Source organism: Pan paniscus, chromosome 11 (genome assembly GCF_029289425.2).
Source record: "Pan paniscus chromosome 11, NHGRI_mPanPan1-v2.0_pri, whole genome shotgun sequence".
Lineage (NCBI taxonomy): Eukaryota > Metazoa > Chordata > Mammalia > Primates > Hominidae > Pan > Pan paniscus.
In genome coordinates, this window is record NC_073260.2 from 14,969,420 (window position 1) to 14,995,315 (window position 25,896).

The 25,896-nt window shown below is 42.0% G+C and overlaps 1 protein-coding gene across 1 annotated transcript in view; it reads left to right on the plus strand.

The window, feature by feature from the left end:
• The window catches only part of PSMB7 (proteasome 20S subunit beta 7), a 61,999-nt gene that overhangs the window by 30,334 nt on the left and 5,769 nt on the right, over positions 1–25,896 (plus strand). Inside the window, exon 6 of the mRNA XM_003808067.6 lies at positions 536–594. Coding sequence (XP_003808115.1) covers positions 536–594 — 59 coding nt within the window. The remainder of the gene's footprint in view (positions 1–535; positions 595–25,896) is intronic.

A 25,896-nucleotide genomic window follows, 5' to 3' on the forward strand; every position in this document is an offset into this window, starting at 1 on the left:
GGAATAACCTGGTGGCTGCTGCTCGCAGTCCTATTACCATTGCTGGTGCGGTAGTTTCTTCCCTGCGTGTCAAGGTGACTCTACCAGGGCCAGCTCATTAAAACAATCTTTTCTTTGGAACTGGCTTGGTATTTAGCGCTATACCCAGCAGCCTGCCAAGGCACAATATGGAGCACTAGACTCACAGCATAGAACACGGGAAATTATGTGGCAGTCACTGTTTGAAAAAAATCCAAATTCTCCATAACCTCATTTTCATGCTTCAGCATTTTATTGTGAATAATTTACAATTATACCTGTCAGTGGTGGAAGTAGGACCAGTTGCAGATTTACCTTAGATAGTGGTAAGTGTGACTCCAGGCTTTTGAAGAGCACTGTTTTTACCTGGTTTATGTGGCCCTGTAGAATTAATATTTACACTGTACTTGAATGAGACACTGGGTATGTTTTGCTGTTTTTCTTGCCCCTAGGTAAACTTGAGATGGATAAGCTGGGATATCATAAAATACACTAAAAGTGCACCTTTTTCTTGCAGGTTCTGGCTCCTTGGCAGCAATGGCTGTATTTGAAGATAAGTTTAGGCCAGACATGGAGGTATGTAAGTCCCTGCAGTTTTATTCTTTTTCAAATATTTTTCTGGTTTTATCTTGAATATTTACAAATTGATTGCTGATTCCTCCCGAGCTTGTACAGCACTGTTGTTAGTTGGAATGTTCTTTGGCACAGATGGTCTGTTTGCCGAAGAGACCAGCTTCCTTTTGTAGTGGCCCAGCTGTGCCCTTCCTTGGGCTTGAGGCGCCAGCGCTATCCAGCTTTTTGCTCTGGGCTTTGGGCTGTCTAGGAATCTTCTTGACTGTAAATGCGGTGGTAACGTGGAATGTTTTCTTGCGCACCAAGCTTTCTGTGTCACGATATCTCAAAATGACAGGTTTTTCTGTTCTTACTAAGAACAGAAAAACTGTGTATGTCTTTGCATGTTACAGAGACGTGACCTGAAAATGGAGGCAGTTTTAAAAATCCCTGTAGATGATTCTGCATCTGGCAGAAGATGGGGACAAGACCACACATGTGGGGGAATCATCTCAGAGCGTAATGATCTAGTGTCTCAGATACATGTATGAGAGATTCTTTTATTGTGTTTTCTTTGGTGGTGGGGGAAGGTGATATCTTCTGAATGATACTCCACTTAAGTCTACTTTAATGATAGATTGTCTCCACCCCGCCACCCCTTACATCTTCAGGACAAATGCACAGCTCTTCCACGGTCACTGTCGCAGGAATGTTGAATATGCCTGGATCCATCATGGTACCACGTTACTCCTCCACGGCACTACATCTGGCCGCTAAACCAGCATTCAGCACATAAGCTTTTTTGATGGTTGTTAATTTTTTGATGGGGAGTATCAACTTCTTTTCAACAATTAATAGGTAGTTTATGAGTGGTTTACCCTATTTCTTAGTATGTAGGTTTTTGCCATTTCTGACTTCGCAGTATTGTTTAGGGACCAGAGGGTGTCTCTGGGAATTGCTTTTTGACAGTGCCTTATGTCCAGTCATCTTTGGAAAAGATTGCTTATTAAAAATATTTTGTTCTTCCATCATCTCATTGTCATTGGAGCACCAAGTGTCATTGGAACTCTGAAGCTCTCTCTGCCCTTTAGGTTTGGACCAAGTGCTGTCAAAGCCAGAGAAAGTAGGATTAAAGATACTGATCAGCCAGGACAGACAGGGGTTTTCTGCTGGAAACTGCGATACCTACCCTTGGTACATGGGGATAGCTCATATAAGTGACTTGGTCACTTGGCAAGATTTCTTCGCTTCTCGGATAGCTGCAGGAATTAAAACATAGTGTATAGAATTTAGGTGTTTTACACTAAAAATGATAGTGTCTTGTTCCAATTAAGAATAGTAAACAGGTCCAAGTATAGACAATAAATGAGATTGGGATTCTGTTCTCATTTCTCAATGTGAACAGTTACTCCCATATCAGCATTATTTTCTATTTGGCCTTCTTAAATACAGAGAAAAAATAGGATATATTAATACTAGGTCACTTGAAAAAGGAGAAAAAAAGTTCCCCAGTTTTCTAACTATAGGAGAGGAGTTCCTAAGGTTCTACGCATCCATTAGAACTCACAGAGGTACAAGGAGGCGTACTCTTGAGTTTTGTTTAGAAAATCACCTCAGTAATGCCAAACCCTTCTTTAAAACACATTAATCTTTTCAAATCTTCCTGAAAGCTTTGTCTATTTCCAGTTGATTGGGACTTCCGTATGTTAAAGAAAAATGAGAATTGTAGGAAAAGTTGAGAGTATGAGGTACATTAGAAGTGACTTTAACACTCCACCAAAGTAATTTTACCTTATTTAGAGTTTGGATTTGAAATGGTTCAAAGGCTGTGAATTCAATATTTGATGTGATTTTGGGAAGTAAAGGGGAATGTCAGCATCCTTTCGATAAAATTGATATTATCAATCTGAAGAATGTTTCTTAGATCAGTTGTGTCCATAACTTGGGAGCATTAGCTGTGAGACCTTGAAACAGATTGGCCATATTCTTATTTCACATTGATTATTTAAATGGACAATTTTAGGTTACTGGTCTTTATTCACTTGTTATTGAAACCACATGCACACTGACAATCAGTGAAAATCTATTTATTTTAGAGACAGAGTCTCGACTGGGCGCAGCGGCTCATGCCTATAATCCCAACACTTTGGGAGGCTGAGGCGGGTGGGTCACTTGAGGTCAGGAGTTCGAGACCAGCCTGACCAACATGGTGAAACCTGTCTCTACTAAAAATACAAAAAATTAGCCGGGCGTGGTAGTGGGCGCCTGTAATCCCAGCTACTCGGGAGGCTGAGGAAGGAGAATCACTTGAACCTGTGAGGCAGAGGTTGCAGTGAGCCGAGATCATACCACTGCATTCCAGCCTGGGTGACAGAGCCAGACTTTGTCTCAAAAAAAAAAAAAAAAAAAAAAAAAAAAAAAAGAGGGAGAGACAGAGTCTCACTCTGTCATCCAGGCTGGAGTGCAGTGGCATGATCTCGGCTCACTGCAACCTCTGCCTCCTGGGTTCAAGCAATTCTTGTAGAGACTGGGTTTCACCATGCTGCCCAGGTGGGTCTGGAACTCCTGAGCTCAAGCAGTCTGCCTACCTTGGCCTCCCAAAGGCTGGGATTACAGGTGTGAGCCACCATGCCCGGCCGAAAATCACTTTATTAAGGTGAAGGTGATACCTTCTTCTTTAGTGGTTGAGTTTAAAAGTAAACAGAAGGCACATAATAGAATAACAGCTGTCAGCAGATTAATTGTTTAAAAATCTAAAGAAATGTTAATAGTAGGAAACATTTATTGTGAAGACCAAGCCACTAACTGTGCTAACCACACTGTTTGCTTTTGGTGAATATTAAATGAAGGCTGAGACTGCCTAGCAGAGTTAAGAGGACACCATTTTAGATTCAGCCAAAGTGTCTGTCATTTCTGGTTCTGCGTCTGTATAGAACTCATAACAACAAAGACAGTTTGGTTTAAAATTTCCAAACTTTTAATTTTCCTTCTTTCCAGGGAGACTTTTCTTTCTGGGTCAAAAAGCCCTGGATAACTTTTCTTGCCTAATTAGAGACCACAGAATTGGGTGACTAAGCCTGCTGTTTCCTTTCAGTGTGGAAAGGCTTCTGGATGTGTCTCAGACAGAAAGCCAGGAGAATAGCACTGCTGCCTTTCACACCTCGAATGGGTTGCCAGGACAGTAACTGCCACTCACTCACAGAGAATTGCTTTGCAAAGTGGCAGTTTTAGGCTGTTGTAATAACAAATTGTTTAACCAACAGTAATTTTTAGGCCAGACTTATGAAATAAACTCTTGGCTTTATCGTTAAAACAAATAACAAATTAGAGGAAGCCCAGAGTCTTTCTGTTTCCTGATCTCCAAACCTGTACTTTGGATAGTGCTGGGCCTTTGGACTATAGTATTTATGGAATACAAGTTCCTCCCTCCTTAAAAACCTGTCTTGTGTTCCCGTCATCTCTAGCTGCACTGTCCAGCGCTAACCTTACGTGGTTATCGAGCGTTTGAAATGTCAGTTGAGAGGGTCTGTAAGTGGAAAACGCACACCAGGTTTCAGAGACTTAATACAAGAAGCTTTTAAAACACCTCAATAACTTTTATACTGATTATATGTTAAATGGTACTGTTTCAAGTATATTGGCTAAATAAAAATATTAATAAAATATCATCTAATTCTGTTTTTTAAACTGTAACTACCAGAACATTTATTGGGCAGGGCCAGCCTATCACTGCGTTTTGAACTTGTCATTTACACACTACATTTAAGGTTTCTGCCATATCCAGGTGCCACCTGCTCTATTAATTTTTTTGAAAATTAAAATTAACTCAAATTAAGGTATAATTTACATATAATAAAGTGCACAGATCTTGAGTGTAGAGTTCAGTGGGTTTTGGCACTCAAATGAAGATAGAGAACGTTTCCTTTACCCCTGAGGGCCCCTTTCCAGGCAGTTCCATTCTCCATGTTTCCAGCAACCACTTTGATTCACCTTTTTAACTTAAATTTATTTTTAAAATACAGTTTATATCTGAAATCCTGGGTTTGATGTACTGGTTCTATTTTTCTTTTCTTTTTCTTTTTTTAAGACAGGATCTTGCTCTGTTGCCCAGGCTGGAGTGCAGTGGCATGACCAGGGCTCACTGCAGCCTCGACTTCCCAGGCTCAAGTGATCTTCTCGCCTCTGCCTCCCAAGTAGCTGAGACTATAGTTGTGTACCACCACGCTTGGCAGATTTTTTTGAATTTTAGTAGAGATGAGGTCTCACTATGTTGCCCAGGATGGTCTCAAACTCCTGGGCTCAGATGAGCCACCATGGCCAGCCTATATTTTTCAAGACACATGAAAGTGGGTACATACTATTGATAGAAATAAAAATGGTTCATATATCACCATCACATGTAAGTCCAGGGATTAAACTTTGGGGGAACATAGTTCCCTTTGGCCATTCTTGTCTGCTCACCGTTCTTTGAATATAGCGTGCACTGGCTGGCCGTGGACTCCTTACCACTGGTGCCCACCAGCAGTACCCTGTTGCTGCTTCATTTATTTGTGTCCCTGTGCTGCACTGTACACACCTGTCCTGTTGTTTTCTGGCTGTTTTCAGAGGCATCTCCTCCATGCCAGTGAGAGAGGGAGCTCCTTGAGGGCAGGGGCCATGAAGTCATCTCTGTTCTTAGCTCCTGAGGTTCAGTATGTGTGTGTTGCCTTGAGACAGTAGGATAACCCTGAGCTTAGTCTGAGTTATGAAAACCACCTGGGAAATGGAAGGGACCTTTTCTTCTTATCTAGAAAGTGCTGAACATCTTTTCAAGGTAACAGAGGACGATAACCAGTACACTTCTCAAATAGCGTGCAGTATTGGGGCACAGAGTCAGCCAACCAAACACCCCATTAAGGACACAGGGAAAATGAAGATGGGGCAAAGGGCAAATGCTCATTGGGAAATTATAGGCCGAAAAAGCAGAAGAGTGAAACCCAGCTGGGATTCGTAAACGCCCAAGATGGGCTTCTGCTGTTTTAAGTTATCTGAGCTATGACTTGCCTCAAGTAAAAGTCCTCAGTTCCTGAGTTTCAACTAACCATGTGAGTTTAGGGCACATTAAAAATCTTCAAAAAGTCTCACCCAGTTTTGGCCTAAACGCTACCTTGAGTGGTCTTCTAATTTTCATTTTTTTGTTTGTTCCCTTGCTGTGAGCCTGAATTCTTCTTGGGCAGGGACTGTGCGTACACCTGGTCGTTTCTATTCCCTTGCCCTAGCATGGTGACTGGGGCATAGTAGGTATTCAGCCAGTGTGTGTTGAATGGGTGGATAAAAAGGTGTTAAACACAACTTTACTTAGTGATTCTGAGAGTAACCTTCCTTTGAAACAGTTTGATAATTTCACCTTTAGTGTTCACAGTACTTAGCTGTGATGGAAATGAAGGCATAAAAAATTGTATTACTTACTGGTGATAAATCTCGTGCTTTGTTTTTATCAGTGAAGGTGCTTATTCAGACACTGTACCAATGTATTACCAGAATAGGGGATTTTGAAATGTGTAAGTTGACCTGATGACAAGGGGTCAGTTATATGAGAGGTTTTTTTGGTGGTGATGAATTGCTCAGAGCATTCCCCCAGATTTTTTCTTCTCTATTGTTAAGGCTGGTATAAGAATTCAGCTCCTGGTCCTGGTTCTTACCCACAGGCTAGCTTAGCTGGACAGGAAAACTAGTGATAACCATGCTGGGGCATTTTCAGTCCATTTTCCAGTTAAAAATAAGGAGTTTGATCATGATATCTGGAAATATGGCATTAGCTTGGCAGATATGTATCTTGAAAATTGCTAAAATTGCTAAAATGAAACATGGATTTTATTTAAGGGGGAGAGAGAATTAAATGAATCCGATAATGTAGGTTAGTTTTCCTTCTATTCTATTTCTTTGTAAGAAGGGATGTTTTCATTTGGCCTAGTGAGAAATTTAAACTCTTGGAGATTACAATTTATTAAAATGGGTAGAAGATTAATATTTAGTCTGTCAAGATCAATACTGCCCCCTCTTTGCACTAATTGTCAGAATATCTTGCGAGGGCTGCTGAAGGGTAGTGGTGTGCGCAGGACCCTCACATCACAGGGAGATGATTCAAAGGCAAACTGTCCTGCACCCTCTGGTATCGACTTGCAAATTAGCATCTGGAATCTAATTAAACAAGCTTAATGAAAGTAGCAGCTGAATGCTGCTGGAAAAGACAATCAGCTTTTTTCCCCCTTCTCTGATACATATTCTGTACTATTGAAGTTGGTCACCAAACACATCGTGTGAGCACAGTTAAAAAAAATTAGCATTTATTTGAAGAATAGAAACTGTTTTTCATTCTGTTATGCATTTGGCATGCTCTGGCGTCCCATGAGAGCCATGCCACAGCAGATAGTGCACAATATTTATAAATCCATGACAGGCAATAATAGCAACTTGAAAAATTCTTTTGCTAGAATCTCAAGTTGAGAGCTGCCAAAAGCTGAGAGGATCAGATCTGCAGTGGCAGCTGCTGTGCCCTACAGTTAGAATTCTAGACTTTGAAGATGCTCAACTTAAAGAAATGAAGACTGCAGGCTTAGCCAATTTTTGCAGGTTTCTAGAGCTCTGGCTCTCTGCCTTTTGAAGATGAGTTGCTGAAGCTTCTACCACTGCCTGAGGCGTGCTAACACCAGCAGGATCTTTTTTTTCCCTAGTCTTAGTGTGTCTTCAGTTTTAAGTAGCACATGCTTAGTCAATGCCAACTGTGATGGTCCTTTCTCTGGTTGCAATACCGAGGGATGAGCTCCTACCCTATACCCTTCAGAGAGAAGCTATGAAGATAGGTGGTGACGTATACAAGCGCCACTTCAGCCATCTGATTTATGGAGTCATATTTCATCACTCGGCAAGTGTTGGCCTCTAGAGAAGCCCTTATAGATTGCTAAAGATGTGAGCAGCTATCGCCCTAAAGGCTTGTGGTTACCTCACAAACGTGATGCCAAACACCTAGCTACTGAGGAAACAGAATTAATCTGTCATTGCAGGCAGCTATAGATCCACTTTAAATAATGAGAGTTGATACCAATATGGTTTTCTGACAGCAAATCTTAGAAGTAACTGTGTGTGTGTTTTTTTTGTAAGTCCAGTATTAGGAAGACACTGAGTTGCAGGTTCATTTGTGTTTTGCAGATGGACAATAGTGTGAGAGATCTGCATTATTTTGATTAAAAAATTGTGCTATTTGGCATATAGAATGGTCCCAAAAGAGAACATAGTATGAGTTCAATATGGTTGCATGGAAAGCGGGATGGGGCTTGGGAGCTAGAGGATTGGGCTGCAGGTCTGTTTCCTCCGTCCTTACAGCAGGACTCTGGGAAGAGGGGCATCCTTGTCTGTGCGATCGGAACAGAGACCTGCCTGCACGTTGCTGTGAGCATTAGATGCGGCCTGTAAAAACACCTTAGATGGTGGCTCACACAAAATTGGCTCTAAAATATGGCAGCTGGTTTTATTTTTTTAGTTATTCAATAGTAGGATACAAACATCGCATAGCAACGAGTAATGTGATTATTTGTGCTGGCATCAGGCTTGGTGAATTTATAGCGTGATATAGATAGATACAGGCCTTCTTATCTGAAAGCGTAATATTGGAGACAGGCATATGTGGTGGTCATAGACAGTGGTATATTATTTCATTTACTTTTCAGCAATTCCTTGAGGTTGGTACTTTGTTGTCTTCATTTTGTAGAGAAGAAAATTGGGCCGTAGGGAGATCAAATAACTGGCCAGAGGTCACACACTCAGTGGAAGACTCAGAGTCTGAACCCTGGTCAGCCTGACGTTAGAGCCCTCCGATGGGTTCAGCCACTGGGCTATATCTGCCTCTTTGTCATTCTTTCACAACAGGGGGGGAAAGACATCTTATTCCTTTAATTCTTTAACACTTTCTTATTCCTGTAATTCTTTAACAAGACTGGGAAAGACATCTTATTCCAGGTGAGCAGAGGTGTGGGCTGCTTGGGCTGTTTCTTTTCTCTGATGAGGTCTTGTGAAGACGGCAGAAAGCCAAGCAAGTGTCAGACAAGGTGTGTAAAGCTCTTTGGCAGCTCTGTGATTGGAGGGAACCCAGGAACAGAAAAGTTTAAGGAAGTCAGAGATAGAGATGTTAGTAAATGTAATAAAATCACTTGGCTGTGGAAGGTCATTTTTTTCTTTTAATTCTAGATTTTTTTTTCATTTTTAAACTGCCCTCCACCCTAAATAGCTTGTGATTGTTATATTCCCCTAAAATTTTCAAATATTATTTACAAGAGAGCTGTTTTACAGGAGAGCTGTTTTCTCCATATAGCTGATGTACAGGCAGCACAGCCCTCTTCAGATTTAGTAATGAGACCAAGAAGTCTTTAAATATTGGTGAATGGCATTTGTCCATTTGAGGTGAATCATGAATAACTTGAACAAAAATAGAAAAAAATAAGCAAGACTATCATATTTGAATAATGAGGTGCTCTTTTTTTCCCAACTGCCAAAACTTTTTAATCTTCGTCAACGATTGTTCTGTCCTCCGTCTTATTTAGGTTGCATCTGTGCGACTCTGAGCTCAGGAGCCCTGACAAGCGGCATATGAATTCTGTATTCATTAGTGATCTTGATCCAAATGCCTCTGTCCCTGCCACGGGGGCTCAGGTGTGGAAGCTGCTGGCTAATCCCACCAGCTGACATTCAGAGGTTTAATGACTCCATAGGAAGGTGACCACTCGCTGGGAGGTTTGCTGGTGGAACCCACACAGCAGACAGTGGAGATCAAGGAAGACTATCCGTGTTTAGCCGAAGCACCTTCCTGTGCAACTTGAACCCTGTTGGCATCAAACACAGAGTTTTAAGTAAATGCAAAATTAAACCAAAAAAACCTCGACCTTCGATAACTATTATAAACAATGATTTTCTTATCTGTTTTGATGGTGTTTCAGGCTGTTTTTCTTATGGCGCTTTAATAGGTGTCAGCTTAATGAGCTGAACTTGACTCACTTCTCCAGATTTTTAGGTTTTAAGGTTATATTTGGTTGTTAATCTGTTTCGGTATCTCGTTTGTCTGGGGGGAAAAATGTGTATTTAGACCCCAAATTATTTTCTCATTAAATGCTTTTAAGGATTTATGCTAGGCCAGGCGCCGTGGCTCATGCCTGTAATCCCAGCATGCTGGGAGGCCAAGACGGGCAGATCGGTTGAGTTCAGGAGTTTGAGACCAGCCTGGGCAACATGACGAAACCCTGTCTCTACAAAAAAAAACCAGAAAAAATTAGCCGGGTATGGTGGTACATCCCTATAGTCTCAGCTACTCAGGAGGCTGAGGCGAGAGAGGATTGCTTGAGCCAGGGCAGTCAAGGCTGCAGTGAGTTGTGCCATTGCACTTCAGCCTGGGGCGACAGAGTGAGACCCTGTCTCAAAAAGAAAAAAAGGATAAGGATTTATGCTGGTATTTTTGTTTATTGTGATCCCTAGCTTTTTTTTTTTCTTTTGAGATGGAGTCTCACTCTGTTGCCTGCAACCTCCACTTCCTGGGTTCAAGTGATTCTCCTGGCTCAGCCTCCTAAGTAGCTGGGATTACAGGTGTGCGCCACCATGCCCGGCTGATTTTTGTATTTTTAATAGAGATGGTGTTTCGCCATATTGGCCAGGCTGGTCTCGAACTCCTGACTTCAGGTGATCTGCCGCCTCAGCCTCCTAAAGTGCTGGGATTACAGGCATGAGCCACCGTGCCTGGCCAATCCCTAGCTTTTATTTATTTATTTTTATTTTTTAGAGATGGGATCTTGCTGTGTTGCTAAGGCTGGAGTGCAGTGGCACACTTAAAACTCACTGTAGCCTTGAATGTCTGGGTTCAAGGGATCCTCCTGCCTGAGCCTCCCAAGTAGCTGGAATACAGGAGGGTGCTACCATGCTCAGCTAATTAAAAAAATTTTTTTAGATAAGTGGTCTCACTATGCTGTCCAGGCTAGTCTTGAACTCCTGGCCTCCAGTGATCTGACTGTCTCAGCCTCCTCAGTAGCTGGAATTACAGGCACAAGCCACGGTACTGGTGTCTTAGCTTTAAAAAAAATTAATATTAAAGTGTGAGTTTGTTGGTTGACTTGTAACTAATCAGATGTTTTGACTACTTTTTTAGGTCTACTGTTCTAAAAGTGTGGGATACCTAGTTCTATTACTATGTAATAACAGCTTCATTGATAATTCACACCTATGCAGTTCACCTGTTCTAAGTGTGTAGTTCAGTGGTTTTTAGTGTATTCACAGAGATGTACAGCTATTACCACAGTCAATCTTAGGACATTTCCATCACCTTAAAAAAATAATAACTCCATTCTTATTAGCTATCACTCCCCATTTTCCCCCAACCTTCCCAGCCCTGGGCAATAACTAATCCACTATCTCTGTACACTTGCCTATTCTGGACATTTCATGTAAATGTAATCATATAATATGTGGTCTTTTGTGCCTAGCTTCTTTCACTTTGTGTAATATTTCACCCGTGTTGTAGCATATATCAGTATTTTATTTCTTTTTGATGGTCAAATAGTATTCTGTTGTATGGACATACCACATTTTACTTATTCATTAGTTGGACATTTGGATTGTTTTCACTATTTGACTATATTTATAATGCTGCTATGAACATTGGTGTACAAGTTTTTGTATGGACATATGTTATGATTTCTCTTGGGAAGAGAAATTCTAGGAGCAAGATTGCCAGGTCATATAGTTACTCTATGTTTAACCTTTTGTGGAACTACCAGAGTTTTCCAAAGCGTCTGTGCCACTAGCAGTGTGTGAAGGTTTCGATTTCTATATGTCCTCCTTTCCATATATCCTTCCATATATCCTCTATCCTTGGTTGTCACCAAGACTTATCATCCTTTGGATTGTAGTCATCCTGGTGGGTGTGTGTGACTTGGTATCTTATTGTGGTTTTGATGGATTTTTTGTTAAGAACTAGTGCAACTATGGAAACGTTTAGGTGGGACAATTGAAACATTTGACGTGCTTCCTTTATACACTGGATTTGTGCCGTAATTGGGTTGATGATTGTACATTTGTTTAAATATTGAAAGGGCCTTTTCAGAGGCTCCCCCTGAGGCTATTTCTGTCATTTGCTTTTGGTCATAATTCCTGCTTATTGGCTTTCCTTAAGACCTGAAGCATTAGACATAATAAATTGTCTTTATTATTGGATCAAAAGATGTATCAGTTTTCCCCAATAATTTTCTCTCTGGCTTTATTTAGCATAAAACGTTAGGTTTTAGAGATGTCTGAACCCTAACATACAATCCCTGGGGTCCTGTATGGAATTATTCTAAGTAGTGATTTCTAATAGTGCTATTAACCAGTTAATTTTAGAAGTGAACAGTTATTGAAGTTGGCATTTATGGTTCAGTGGGTGATTCGGAAAATCACCCATTATGTCTTTAGAATAGATGATGATGAGAAACTCTGTTGAAGGTGAAAGGTTCCCACCAGCACCAGATATTTTGAGTTGTCCCCCTTTTAAGAAGTGAGCTTGCTCTGTGCATTGGAGCCCACTGGTGGCCAGCTTTGGAGAGGTAGGAAGGGACTTCTTGAGTTAAGGCTGCCCTCTTCAGTCTTCTTGCTTTTTGAGTTTTGTGGCATCTTACAGAGCAGATAGAAATTCTATGCGGTCTTTCACCTGATTCAAGAGGAGGACTTTGCTTCCTACCATACAGGGTTTGGAATTTTAGAAGTAATTGCTTCTTTCTTTCTTGATTCTCTAGGATTCGTTAGTCTTCCTGGACTTAGAAGTGGCCACTGAATGTGTATTCTTCTGTTCAAGTCTGTGTCTTCCTCATCTCTCTATCTTCAGAACCCCAGTTAATGGTGGTGGCTGGTCCTCATTTCTACCCTTGCCATCGCATTCTGCCTTTATTAAAAGTCGAAGTTGAAAGTGGCATATTTTGGGGAAGGGTTGAAGGAAATTCTAGGAAGTGTGACTTATTCCCATTTAATTTCAGGAAATAAAAGGGGGTTAGATGGAAGGAAACAGAAAAGGAAAGGCATAGTTTACCAAAAATCTCTGTAAGCTTGGAATGGATTCTTCTTGGGGCCAGGTCTCTGGAATTCAAGAATCAACAAATCTTAGGAAAGTGACTATATACATTTTGAAGGTCTCTATTTCCAGTTCTTAGAGGAGTAATGAAAGGATGTCAACAAATGGTATATTGGCTTTGTTATTGACTTTGTTGATTTTTCTCCCAAAAATATTTCTGAAAATTCTGTCATGTCTTCTGCCCTGCTGTGTAAACACCCAATTTCATATTCTCATGTAACCAGTATGTCATCAGCAGAATGTCATCAGGTTCCAAGTGATTACAAGCTGTTAGGCTTGGTGCTGTAATGCAGAGGCAGTACTGAGAGAGGCTGTTGTGGGAATTCCTTGTGCAGCTATTGGCAAAGTAGATAGAAAAGAAGGGATAGGTATTCTATTGTAGTTGATAGGTAATTATTTATGATGCATTTCTTTGGAGCAGGTGTTCCATTTGAAATGTTTTTGCTTTACGTATTTCCTAGAACTGAAATGTAGGGGGACATACACCATATAGGAGAAATATTTCATGAAGTATGTTGTCTGCTGGCACCTGTGGCAAAAGTCCAGCAGCAAAAAACTTCTGGTCTTGTGACCAGAGACGAATCAGAGAGAGAGGTGAGAGCTAGATTCAGAGATAGTGTTGAATTCATAAGTGTTTGGAGACTTTTAACTGTATAGGTGGAATTGAAAGGGAGATATTGCTAATGAAATGTTCTGTGTCGTGATATCAAAGAGAAAATGGGACTTCACCGCTCTCTTCAAATTGAATTGCCTTTGCTAACTTGGGTCTCAGGTACATAATAAGCACTAAAAATCCTTCCTTTATCTAGGTTGTCTTTTTTCGGTTACTTGAGCCAAGCCAAGATTTAGAATGGGAAGATTTTCATTGGGAAAAGAAATAAAAGATACTCTTTTGTTATTCACTGACTTTATTTCATTTTAGAATTCTATTTGGTAAAAATTTGGAATCATAACCACTTATTGAACAGTGGCTTTCAGGGGGAGAGGAGGAAACCAGCACGAATTTCACCATCAAAAGTGAGGCTCTGTTACAAATCCAAGAGGTCGTCTGTGGTTAGAGTTTCGCAAGCTCTTGGAACAATGGATTTCCACTTTCTTGTATATGGGTTAAAGAAATACAAGAAATGAAATATAGGACTGAGTGTTACTGGTTTGTAGCTTAGAATCTTATAAGTTTTGCCTTGGCAGGTAATTTGGCATAAATTGTTAATGTAAATCTGGTTTAGTGGTGAAGACATTATTTTAGTAAAAAAGATAAACTGCTGATTAATTCAGCATAGAACTCAATTACAAATTGAAAGTGTCTCTGCGGGACTCCCGGACCCTAAAGACAGCAGATGTTGAATTGATAATCCAGCATATTTCACAGCGGTATGAAATATTCACATGGTTTATTGTACTTGTGTGTTGTGCGATATCAGAAAGGGGGGTGGTGGGCTCATGGGTGTGCAAGACAGTCACACACTGCACATTTGCTAATATACACGGAAGCATGATGAAGAATTTTAGCAAAGATTCTTCTTCTTTTTATTAGCTCTGTGGAAAATTAAGTTTAAAATAATATTTGGGGCGAAATATTTAAATGTAGTACCTGTGTAGGTTTCCATGATATATGTAAATTAACCTAAACTATAAAATGGTAAACCTTCTAATGCAGGGCATTTAGGTGTTAATTGAGACCACTGCCTACAAGAATTGGGGGGCGTGAGGGCTTGGACCGTATTTCACTGAGTTAATTGTCAGCTTTCACAGGCTGGAAGGTTTTAAATTGCTACTGTACTGTTTTTACCTTCTGATCTAAAGCATATGGTAATTTAAAAATGCCCCTGTATTTTACACAGGCAGGCAGAGAAGTTTTGTTTCTAGCCAAGAAAAAAAAAAGCTTTGCAGTTTTTATGTATCTGTATCAACTCAAGGGGGGAAAAGTCAGCAAATTTTATATATCGGAAGATCTGAATAAATGGAACTGCCAATATTTGAAGGGATTGGCGATTCTTAAGAGGGATGAGAATAAAGTTGGCTTGGATGAGATATTTCAAAGCCATTACTACCTTTATGACAGGTTTTTTTTTTTTTTTTTTTCCGTGACAGCCTATATCAAGTGTAGGTTTTGCTAGCTGAAGTAAAAACAGTTCTAAAAATAGCCAAATGATTATGGTAGGAACAAATATACCCTGGATACCTTCTGCTATTGTGAAAACTTTAAAAAAAAAAAAAAAAAGGTGCTCTTTCTCAAAAACTCCTAAGGCACATCAAAACTGGCAAAGGCAGAGTGTAATAGGGGAAGTTTCTTGGCATCTGCGCCACCAGAAGAGATCTGTGTTGCCACTGGAGTTGCCATTAAGCCCTCTGTAAACTGTTGATAGACGGTGGTCCTTCAGACATGTGAAGGGTGGGCTTGCATGCCATTCACCTTGAGTTTTGTTGATCAGGCCTGTGCCTGGTTTTAAGACATGGTCCCTTTCTTAGTGACTTTACAACCTAGAGAGGGGTGCACAGGCCCACAAGCAGGGACTATGTCATGAAAAGTCGAGAACGGTACCCATACAGTGGGCAGTAGGGGTACGGCGGAAGAGGAGCTGATGGACTCTATCTGGGGGACTATAAAGCCACCTCAAATTGCATGTGACTCCTCACATGAATTGTTTTTGGTCTTGGGGTGTGAGGAAAGGTGGGACAGGGAGGCAGAAGAGAAGGAGACCATTCTGGACAGGAATGTTAAGTCTAGAGGCACGGGGGCCCCTGCTCTGCCTCTCAGTCGTGCAGTCCTGGAAGTTGGGACAGCTGGGAAGGGAAATGGCAGACAGTGTCTAAAGTTGTCTGGGCGGTCATTTCCCGAGTCAGTGTGGCCTTTTAATTAGCATCCGCTCTTCAGTGTGAGATAAGGCCGGAGCTTAGCATCCCTGTCCCTGCATGTGAATATTTAGTTTAGAAAGCTGCCACGTTCCATTAGAGGTGCTTGTGTTTCAGCAGTGGGTGCAGGAGCTGTGTAGACTTTTCAGATGTCCTTTGAGATTTACGTTGCAGTGTAATTGGGAGATGCTGGTACTTAGTGTGTTGTGCATGGCGGAATATGAGATTACCTGCTGTAATGAGACCCCAGCAGCATACCTCAGGAAGGTAGTTAAAGTTTTAACCTTAACAGATAATGTTACTTGTGGGTGTCTGTTAGGTGATTTATACTACCCTCCCCTAACCCTGAAATTGCGCAGAAACCAAGAAATGATAGGAAGTTGTACTAAATAGATATTTTAAAATTCCACCTAGTGGTACAGATTTTTAAAAATATTTGCAGTGAATATTTTATCTGTAGAATGTGGTCATTCTCGCCATCATTGTCACCCTGTCATGTTAGAATGTAGTTTTTCTAGAATCAGAACCTTGGTGATAACAGAATATTAAAAAGACATAAAGACTCATTAACTTTGGTTCCTTGACAAATACACTGGCTTTTAACTCAGCTGAATGGAATTAGGGGATAGAGCGGTAAGAATGGGCTGGGTGGAGCGTGCACACGTGGGCTCTGAAGAGGCCTGGGTTGGAAGATTGATTTTTGCCTCTTGTGTAACCCCTGTAGCCCCAGTTTGTAAGATGTAAAACTCACTCTCATGAAATGGCCTGAAGTTGGTACTTGAAGGGATCATTACGAGGACCGTGTTTGTAAAATGCTCATCAGGTGTAACAAGAGTTTACTCTCTGAGTCTCTGACTACCTCTTGTCCTGAAACTTTCAAAGAAAATTAAAGTGCTTTTGATTTCTTGGTCAGTTTCAGTTAAGATTTACAATCAACAAATGGCCAGATGGGAAAATTAAATGATATCTTTTTGATTGACATACGGGGTGGCCGAAAATAATTTGACTGATTCTGTTTGCTGAGAGGTTTTATTACATGTATTTTAGGGAAATGTCAATGTTTGGATGTAGTTTTGATGCAGTGAATTTGATAGCTCTTTGCCATGGGATTCGATGACTAGATTCTGTAGTAGAGGAATTCATCAGGATGTGTTTAATTTTACCAAATGTAACAAGCCAGATGAGTGTTGGAATGTTAGGGTAGCATAATTTAAGCAATATATTTGCAACTATGAAATAATTTTAGAGGTAAAGTACTTTAAAAAGAGAAACCCGCAAGTGATTTATAAATTAAATTTACTTAAAGACTTGATGGTATCATTTGTATTTTTGGAGACTGGAGGTTTTGTTTTCTTGGGTGGAAAAAACCAAACCACCTTAAAGCGTTGTTTGGGTAAATGTGTGGAATTGGGTACTTGGCACAGAGCCTGCACGCAGTAAGTCTGCCTTCTTTTTCTGTGTCTTTTTAGAATATAATTTTTGGTGAAAGAGAATAAATGAAAATGTGGTACTTACACTTCTCACCGAAACGGTGGTAATTCTACATGGAAGATGTGCACATGAACAAAGATTTTATGGCAATATGTTGAATTTCATTTGCAGTATGATGGCCGCTGTCATAATTGATTTGCTTTTAAATGGGGGTTGAGAAAAAGAAGTACTAAGTTCGTATCAGTTGCCTATCACATTGGTAGCCCTGAAGCCTTTTACCTTGGTAATTGTGTTTGTGAGCGTTGGAGATGGGTAGGATCAGGTGAAGTTAGCATTCATTGTAGATTTCCTGCACTGCAGGCACCGTGGCCCAGCATCTCCTGTGCATGACACTTCGTATCATCCTCATGACCATCCTGGTGCTTGGGGGTTTTAGGTCCTCCTTTGCAGATGGGGAAATTGGAACTTAAAAATGTGGAGTGACTTTTATCACTGAGGTCACACCGCTGGTAAGAAACAGGACTAGATTCATATCTTTATTCTGTCAAATTCTTTGCCTCTGTCAAGCATTGCCTCCCCCGCCCCCCATGACCACAGTCAATATAGTGACTATATTCATCAGTTCCAGAGCCCTGAAGCTTCCTTATGCCTTTTTGAGACCCCCTCCTCCCACCTAAGTAACAGAGAGTTTATCTGAATGCTGTGTGTGCCTGGAGGTCTCATGGAGAAGATCTGCGTTAGCTCCTCCTGGTGCAGTGGGGGGAAATAGAATCATTTCTATTTGGGTGGGTTGATGAGAAGTCAGCCATTGTCTTCTCATCAACCACCAGAAAAATAATTGCCAAGAAGTTATGAAAGGCCTTTGTGTAAAGGCTGTGTTTGTTCAGAGGGGTGGTCAGCACCTATGACTGAGGCTAGAAGTCCAGGTGGCACCCTCCACATCTTTCCATCCTGCACTTTCACCTGGCTGCTGCTTCCTCCTCACCCACATCTGCTCTGCTGCTGATCCTCCTCCCTGGCCCTGCTGCCCCGCCACCATCTCTCATTGAGAATATTATCATCAACTCCTCTCTGGTCTCCTGCCTTTGGCATTTCCTCCCCCACGGCTTCCCTGTCGTAGTTTGAAAAAGCACAAGTCGAACTATAGTTATGTGTTGCTTAACAACGGGGACACATTCTGAGAAATGCATCCTTAGGTGATTTTGTCATCACGTGAATGTCATAGGATGTACTTACACAAACCTAGATGGTCTGGCCTTCCGCACACCTATACACTATGGTGCAACCTCTTGCTCCTGGGCTACAAGCCTGTACAGCATGTTAACTGCGCTGAATACTGTCAGCAGCTGTAACACAGCAGTAAGTATTTGTGTATCTAAACATATAAATGGAGAAAAGGTACTGTAAATGTATAGTATGAGATAAAAAATGGTGTATCTGTCTAGGGCACTTACCATGAATGGATCTTGCAAAACTAGAAATTGCTCTGGGTGAGTCAGTGAGTGGGTGGTGAGTGAAGGTGAAGGCCTAGGGTGTTACCGTACACTACTGTAGACTTTATCTACACTGGACACTTAGGCTACACTAAATTTACACACAGAAAAATTTCGGTAATTACCGTAACCTTTTTGCTTGTTTGTAAATTTTAAAAACTTTTTGACCCTTATAACGCTTAACTTAAAACACAAGCACATTGTACAGCTGTACAAAATATTTTTCTTTATATCCTTAGTCTATAAGCTCTTTTGTTATAGACTTTGTTTTTTGAGACAGAGTCTTGCTCAGGTTGGAGTGCAGGACATGATCTCAGCTCATTGCAACCTCCACCTCCAGGTTCAAGCGATTCTCCTGCCTCAGCAGCTGGGACAGCAGGCGCGCATCACCACGCCCAGCTAATTTTTGTATTTTTAGTAGAGATGGGGTTTCACCGTGTTGGCCAGGCTGGTCTCAAACTCTTGACCTCAGGTGATGCTTCTGCTTTGGCCTCCCAAAGTGCTGGGATTACAGGCATGCACCATCATGCCCGGCCTATAAGCTTTTTTCTATTAAAAAAATTTTTTTTTAATTTTTTTACCTTTTAGACGTTTTGTTAAAAACTAAGGCACAAACACACACACATTGGTGTAGACCTTTGCAGGGCCAGGGCCATCAGTATCACCGTCTTCTGCGTCCACATCTTACCTCACTGGAAGGTAGAAAGTGATAGTAATCTCTCTCTCTTTCTCTCCTTTCTCTCTCGTTTTTTGAGACAAGGTTTTGCTCTGTCTCTCAGGCTGGAGTGCGGTGGCACGATCACAGCTCACTGCAACCTGAACCTCCCAGGCTCAAGTAATCCTCCTGCCTCAGCCTCCCAAGTAGCTGAGACTACAGGTGCACATCACCACACCTGGCTAATTTCTTTTATTTTATAGAGACAGGGTCTCACTGTGTTGCCCAGGCTGGTCTCGAGCTTCTGAGCTCAGGACTCCCAACGTTACAGGGTCACAGGTGTGAGCCACTATAGCCAGCCTGGAGGAGTTTTTTTAGCTTCATGATAATTTTATGGGACCACTGTTGTATATGCAGTCCGTTGTTGTCCAAAATGTTACATGGTACATGACTGTACATCATTTTCCAGGTAGAAATTTTCGTGTCTCCCTGCTGCTTAGCATAAAGGGTGGGCTGTCTGTATAGCCTGTGAGGTTCTCTGGCAATCAGCCACACTGAACTACCTACTCGACCACACCTTTCTCCTTCCCATGTTCATGGCTCTCTTCCTGCCTACACGTCTGCCCTTTGACTTGGCTACCTTTAACTTGTATTACAAGACCCTGCCCAGTCTCCATCACCTGCACCCCACGAGACCCGTGTCCATCTGTGGCTCCTTTGTCAGGCCTGTCTCTAGCTAGCTCTTACCTCATTGTAATGAGATTATCTCCTTGTTTCCCCTTCTGGGCTCCACAATTCTCATGGGCAGGCTCTGTGTTCAGGCCTGTCTCCATTGTTCAGCACAGCGTGTGCGGTGTGTTCATAGCAGGCCACTCGTGATGCTTGCTGAGCTAAGCTAACCTGGCCGTTTTGCAGGAGTTTTGCATCATTTGAAATTTGCCTCATTTTGGCCATCTTTAAACTTCCTAGAACAAGGGCACTCTGTACTTCCTTGGATCTCCTTCTGGTTCTGCCTGGGCCTTGTCAGGCTGTGGAAGAAGGATCATGTCATATAACACAGTGCCTGTGATAGCCTTCTGACATGTGCCCAGCATCTAGCAGTGGTTTTGTCCTATCCAGATGTTGGAGGTGGGAACGCGGCTCTTCTGCTGGTCTCAGACCCTGATTTCAGTCTCTGCTTCTGACAGGACTGGATTTCTGTCATTGCTTACTCTCATCCTGAGAAATTCTAGTGCTGGCTGCTGCTTTGTTGTGACCCATGGAACAGATTCACTTCATTTCTCTGTGTTTTCAGGTGATAGCCCTTTCCGTGGCTCCAGGAGTTTATTGCCAGAGTTATCACTGGCCACGTTGTTTTTGCAGAAAGAGAGAAATGTGATGAGGATCTTATTAGTATCTGCCACAGCCTGGTTTTCATTTTGAGGATTGTTGAGCATATTTCTCACTTTTCTTTAAACCCAGGCTTTCTTGTTTTTTTTTTTTTTTCTCTGATTACATTTGATTCAGTGTAGCCTTGGAAATATATATTTGTATACACATATGCTGTGAACATTGATTTCTTCTCCTTGTGGAAAGCAATATGTTCTTGTCTCTTTTGGTTCTTTTCCCTCTGGAAGCTTAGGTATTTTTCCTTCCATTCACTGTCACGGATTCCAGCAAAACCACTTGCCCGCCACAGATTTTCCTAATGGTGGGATAGGAAGACAGGCTTTGGTGGTGCCAGGCACTAACCTGGCATGCATCCCCGACTCTCCTGCTTGTACACAGCCTTGTGCCTTTGAATGCATCAGCCAGCCTTTCTGAGAGCCCCAGTTTCCTCATCTGTACCAGCAGTTGGGAATTCAATAAATAACGCAAGTGTTTGGCTCAGACCCGGGGGTGTGGCAGGTGCCTGGTGTTAGTTCTCTCATACCCTTGCCTGTTTTCTTCGACCCTAGGACATGCTGACCGTCCTGTTTGTGAAATTGCTGTGTTGGGGTCATTTCTCTCATTTTATTCCTTGGACAGAGGCATTATTCTCATACTTACGAAGGGCACTCTTTGGCTCAGAGAGTGACCCGCTGTCCAGGGCTGTCCTCATTCTGGGCTACCCTTTTCCAGCCCATTGTGGCCGTGCAGCCGCTGACATCTCTTCCTGGCTGCGAGTTCTGACAGGCATCACTCAGTGACCTAGGACAGACCTGGCTGGCAATTTCGTGAACATGAGCACCCCTTCCCATTCCCACTTAAAACCCCTAAAACTCCTGCACACACAGCAAGTTTTTCCTTTATTATTTGTGTCACCCAGATCCTGGTACCAAAAAAAAAGCTATCAAGGAAAGAAATGGCAACACCAGCTAGGCGTTAAAGATGCAGTCACTGGCTCACTCCCGGCTCTAAGCGTGCCCAGCACCAGCTGCAGCTCGGCTCTGCTGAATTCCTAGGTATTCACACAGGCAGGCGTATTCACCCAGAAAGCTCAGGCCAAACCCCAAACTCTAGACACCTTTGCTCTTGTCACACAGCCCAGTCCGGAAAAAAAAAGTTTTCTACCGTAAAATATGTGGCTATACATGGGATACGTCAAGTCTGTGACTCAGTGCAGGGAGCATGCTGCTTTCGCGGAGACTGTTTCAAACACTTTTTTGAGCTCTTTCAATTGTATTCAACCATCAACCATTAATGAGTCTTCAGGCCGCATCAGTGGCAGAGTCAGAGCCTTAGCCTGTCAGCAGGCCCCCAACAAACACATCGTGTTCAGACCTCCTGTCAAGCACTTGTCTTTGAATGGTCTCCAGTTGGGACTGGTGCAGTTTGGGAATTGCCCCATTTGGTAGGGGTCTCTCTCATGATTTCAGAGTCTTTGAGTTTGGCAGAGCCATGCATGCATTTGAAGTGAACGTTTCGTTTTTTCATTTGTTGACCTACATGCCAAGCACCAGGCTAGTTCCCTGGGATACAAAGATGGAGAAGGTGTAGGGCGGACCCCTGATGTTCAGAATTTTCATCCTCTCTCTTTAGAGTCCAAATTCTCATCACACCCAGACTTTTATCTGTTCTGCTCTAGATCATCAGAGGAATGGAATTTTTTGCTATTTCAAATCAAAGTGACAAAAGATAAGATTTTCCAAGCTGCATTTGGATTGCCTTCTTTTTAAAAAATTAATTATTTGGCTTGGCAATAAAATCTGTATATACTTACCATATGCAAATGATGTTTTGAAATTTGTGTACATTGTGGAATGGCAAAGTCAAGCTAATATATTAACATGCATTACCTCAAATTTTTTTTTTGTGGTGAGAACACTTAAATCTTTCTTAGCTGTTTTTCAAGAATACAATACATTGTTACTAACTATAACCACTATGTTGTGCAATATATCTCTTGAACTTACTCCTTCTGAGATGTTGTATCCTTTGGCCAGCATCTCCCCAACCCTCCCCTGCCTCACTTATGAGTTAAATCCTTAGTGGTTAATGAAGGAGCAAATGGTTGTGAACTAATGGAACTAAATATAGACTCAGCAAGACACAGGGAAATGGATGAAAGTTGTGAGGATTCCGCCGTGATGCCATCCGCATTCTTGCTTCCCTCAGCAAAGGCAGGAGAGCTTGCACCCCTTCCTCCTGGCATGGAGGTGGCGCAGAAGGCAAGGGACACTTGGGTGCTGCCTTGAAAACCCTTGGAGCTGGGGGAGGCCTGTTCCTCAGGAAAAAGGCTGAGTATCTCTTTGTTTTCTGCCCCCCATGCCAGCTCTTCAGCTACATAAACAATATATTTGCTGGCAAATAACCAATTTTATTTCTTTTTAAATTATTTTAAAAATTTTAGTTACAAATCGGTTATGTCAGATGACTTGCCATATACATGAACTTTCACATTCCAAAGCTATGTATAAAATAGTCTGTTAGGTTTTCAGTCAAGTGCATATTTAATATTTTGCCTGCCTCCAGTGTAAGTAAAGCAGTGTTGAGATGCATAGCTGAACAGTCAAATGAAGAGGGTGTATTTAAAGAGTATTAATTTGATGCTGAACTGTCCAGAGTGCCCATTGGCTGGCACAGCTACATTTTTCTCTGGTGACATTCCCAATCTAAAAATCACTTAAGTGAGAAGAGAAATTCGATTGTAGCTGTAGACAAGAATAATGCGGAAAAAGTTTCTTGGCAGTACTATTTTGGACCTGCACTGTAGTGGATGCCGAGGTAATCTATCAGTTTGTGAGTGTCTACAAAATGCAACTCTCTAGATAACAGGTTTAAAGTAAAGATTTAATGCAGTCTCCATCTCCTATGATGTTGCAGTGACAGTTTAAAACTCATTCTCTAAATCTCAGCAGACTTTATAGCTAGCAGTGGGCCAATATAAAGTTTAATAGCATTACAACACATAAATCATCTTTTAAAGATGCTACTAGTAGCTCCAATATTAAATGCAGACAATCGCCCGTGTTATAAATAATTTATCAAACACCATTTCAGATTTGCCTTCCATGCTGAGTTATTTATTTCAGCCTTTTCTGTATGATTCCTAAGGCACTTTTTGAAAGATCCATTACTGGTCAGTTTAATGAACTTGGGGGTCTGTTTTGTCCCCTCAAGCACTCGGGTACAGCTGTGGTGACCATTACGTGGCCGATGTGGACCTCTTTGTGCCTTTTACAAGTGCTGCCCATTTGTCATGTAGCGGTAAATGGAACTGCACATTGGAGTCCAGGGACACATTGTGCGATGCGGTGATGGAGACAAACAGATAGCTCTATAAAGTGCTGCTTGTCACAGCTGACTTGTAGTACAGTACATCACTCTTATTGTAATCTCATTTAAGAAGCAGGGGTGGCCCGGGGGACTGATATTCCCAGTTAGTTTGGTCTTTGTAGCCATAAAGCAGGAAGTGTTCCTTTTATATTTTCTGAACTTTTAGGGAGTATGCTTTTTGCTTGGATTAATTATTATAGGAACTTCTCTGTGGCACTGTGTGAAGATTTGTCAGCAGGTTTGTTTGGCCCTCCTTGTCCTGGCCTGGGGTTTGGTATAGGCAGTTGCTGCTTAGAGATAAGTTGTGTTTTTAGGAGCCCTCTGGCTTGCTTTACTAAATAACTTACCATTTATTAAGCAGTAGCTATGTGCCAGAAACTATAGCAGGTGCTTTCTGTACCTTTATTTCTAATTTGTTAGTAATCTTGTGAAGTTGGATTTTATTATCATTATATTACAGAGCGGGAGAGTAAACTCAGAGAGGTGTAGTGACTTGTCCAGGGTTGCCCAGCAGTAAGTAGTAGACTGGGGATTCAAACCCATTCTGTCTGCCTCCATGTCTCCTTGAACCTGGGTTCCCCAGCTGGTGTTTAATCATCAGGGTCATGGTGATCTTTTAGCTGAGCGTCTGAAAGCAAAAGGAAGCTGCTGTTGGCCTGGAGGGCCATTTTTTGGTAACGAGGGTAAGGCCTACTCGCCCATCTCCACACTGAGGTTCCCTTGTGACCTGCAACATAAATGCATAGGCAGCTGGTTGGGGGCAGATGCCTCCCTGGCTGTGGGAGAGAGCATCGCACCTGGGCCTGACCAGCTGGGGTCATGGGCTCTGCAGAGCCCTTGTCAAGGCCCCTCTGTAGCAGCTGTCCCCGGACAGATGCTGCCCAGGCCCTAGGTCACTCTGCATCTTCCAGAAAAGGGAGGTGCAGTTTCCCTACGAAGAACTAATCCTAAAGGAAGAGACAGTGCTTCTTGTGCTTATTGTGGGCTGGAGACAGATACAAATGTGGTGTTTTCCCCACCTCTTGCCTTTAGTTTGTGGTTTTTCTTGATAGTTTTCTTAAATATTTGGTAGCACATGTTAAAGACAAAAGTTGTTTAATTGTGAAATTCCACTGTAAAGAAAACACAGTATGAATATGCCCAGTAGCATATTTGCATACGTGTCTAGAATTCTGTGTATGGAAATACTGTAGTCAGAGACACAGTATTCAGCATTGAAGCAGTTCCTGGAACATAGTAGGTCCCTATAGGTGTGTGTTAAAGACATTAACTGTGTAAGTAGTGGGTGGACAGTAGAGCCTTTGGTCATTTCCACGCTGTTTCGATTATGAGGGTTTGGGGTGTTAAGGGAGGGATGTGTTAAATAAGACCTTAGATCTTAATATTGATCTGGCGTGGCATTGTAGAGATGTTGCCCTAACTTGGTTGAGAATGAAGAAGGCCCTTGAAGTGGTAGTCTTGGGTATTTTGGGAAACACTGCCCTCCAACCCCCAATGGAAGTGACCATCAGAGGAGCTGCTGGTTGGCCCAGAGAGAAACTGGCAAACACCATCCTCCTTCTCTTAAATTTACCCAGGTCTTAAGGCTCTTTGGTGGTGGGGCGTGAATGACACAGCCTTGAGTCAGGGACTAGCTGAGGAGCCCCCGGCCCAAGGAAGGTTACTTGTGAGTTGGTGTGGTGCTGCGGCCTTGTGGCTCTGGGGCCTGATGGGCCTGTTTTACTATTTTTTGTTTACCTGCTGTGTGACCTTGTGTAAGTCATTGACTGTCAGCCAGAGTTTTTGACCATACCAACATCAAAAGATGGTTGGGGGCAGGGGTGAACATGATGATCATCAAAGTGCCCAACTCAGTGCTTGGCACGTTAGAGTGCTGGTAGATGTTGATTGATTGATTGATTGTTTTAGTGAGCATATAGGTGCTCCATAAATCTAAGTTTCATTCCATCTCCTAACGTCTTCAGCCATGTGTATATGAGACATGGAGTGGGACTGGGGGGAAAAAAGTGAGAGACTTGAGATTTTCTTCCTTAAGGAAT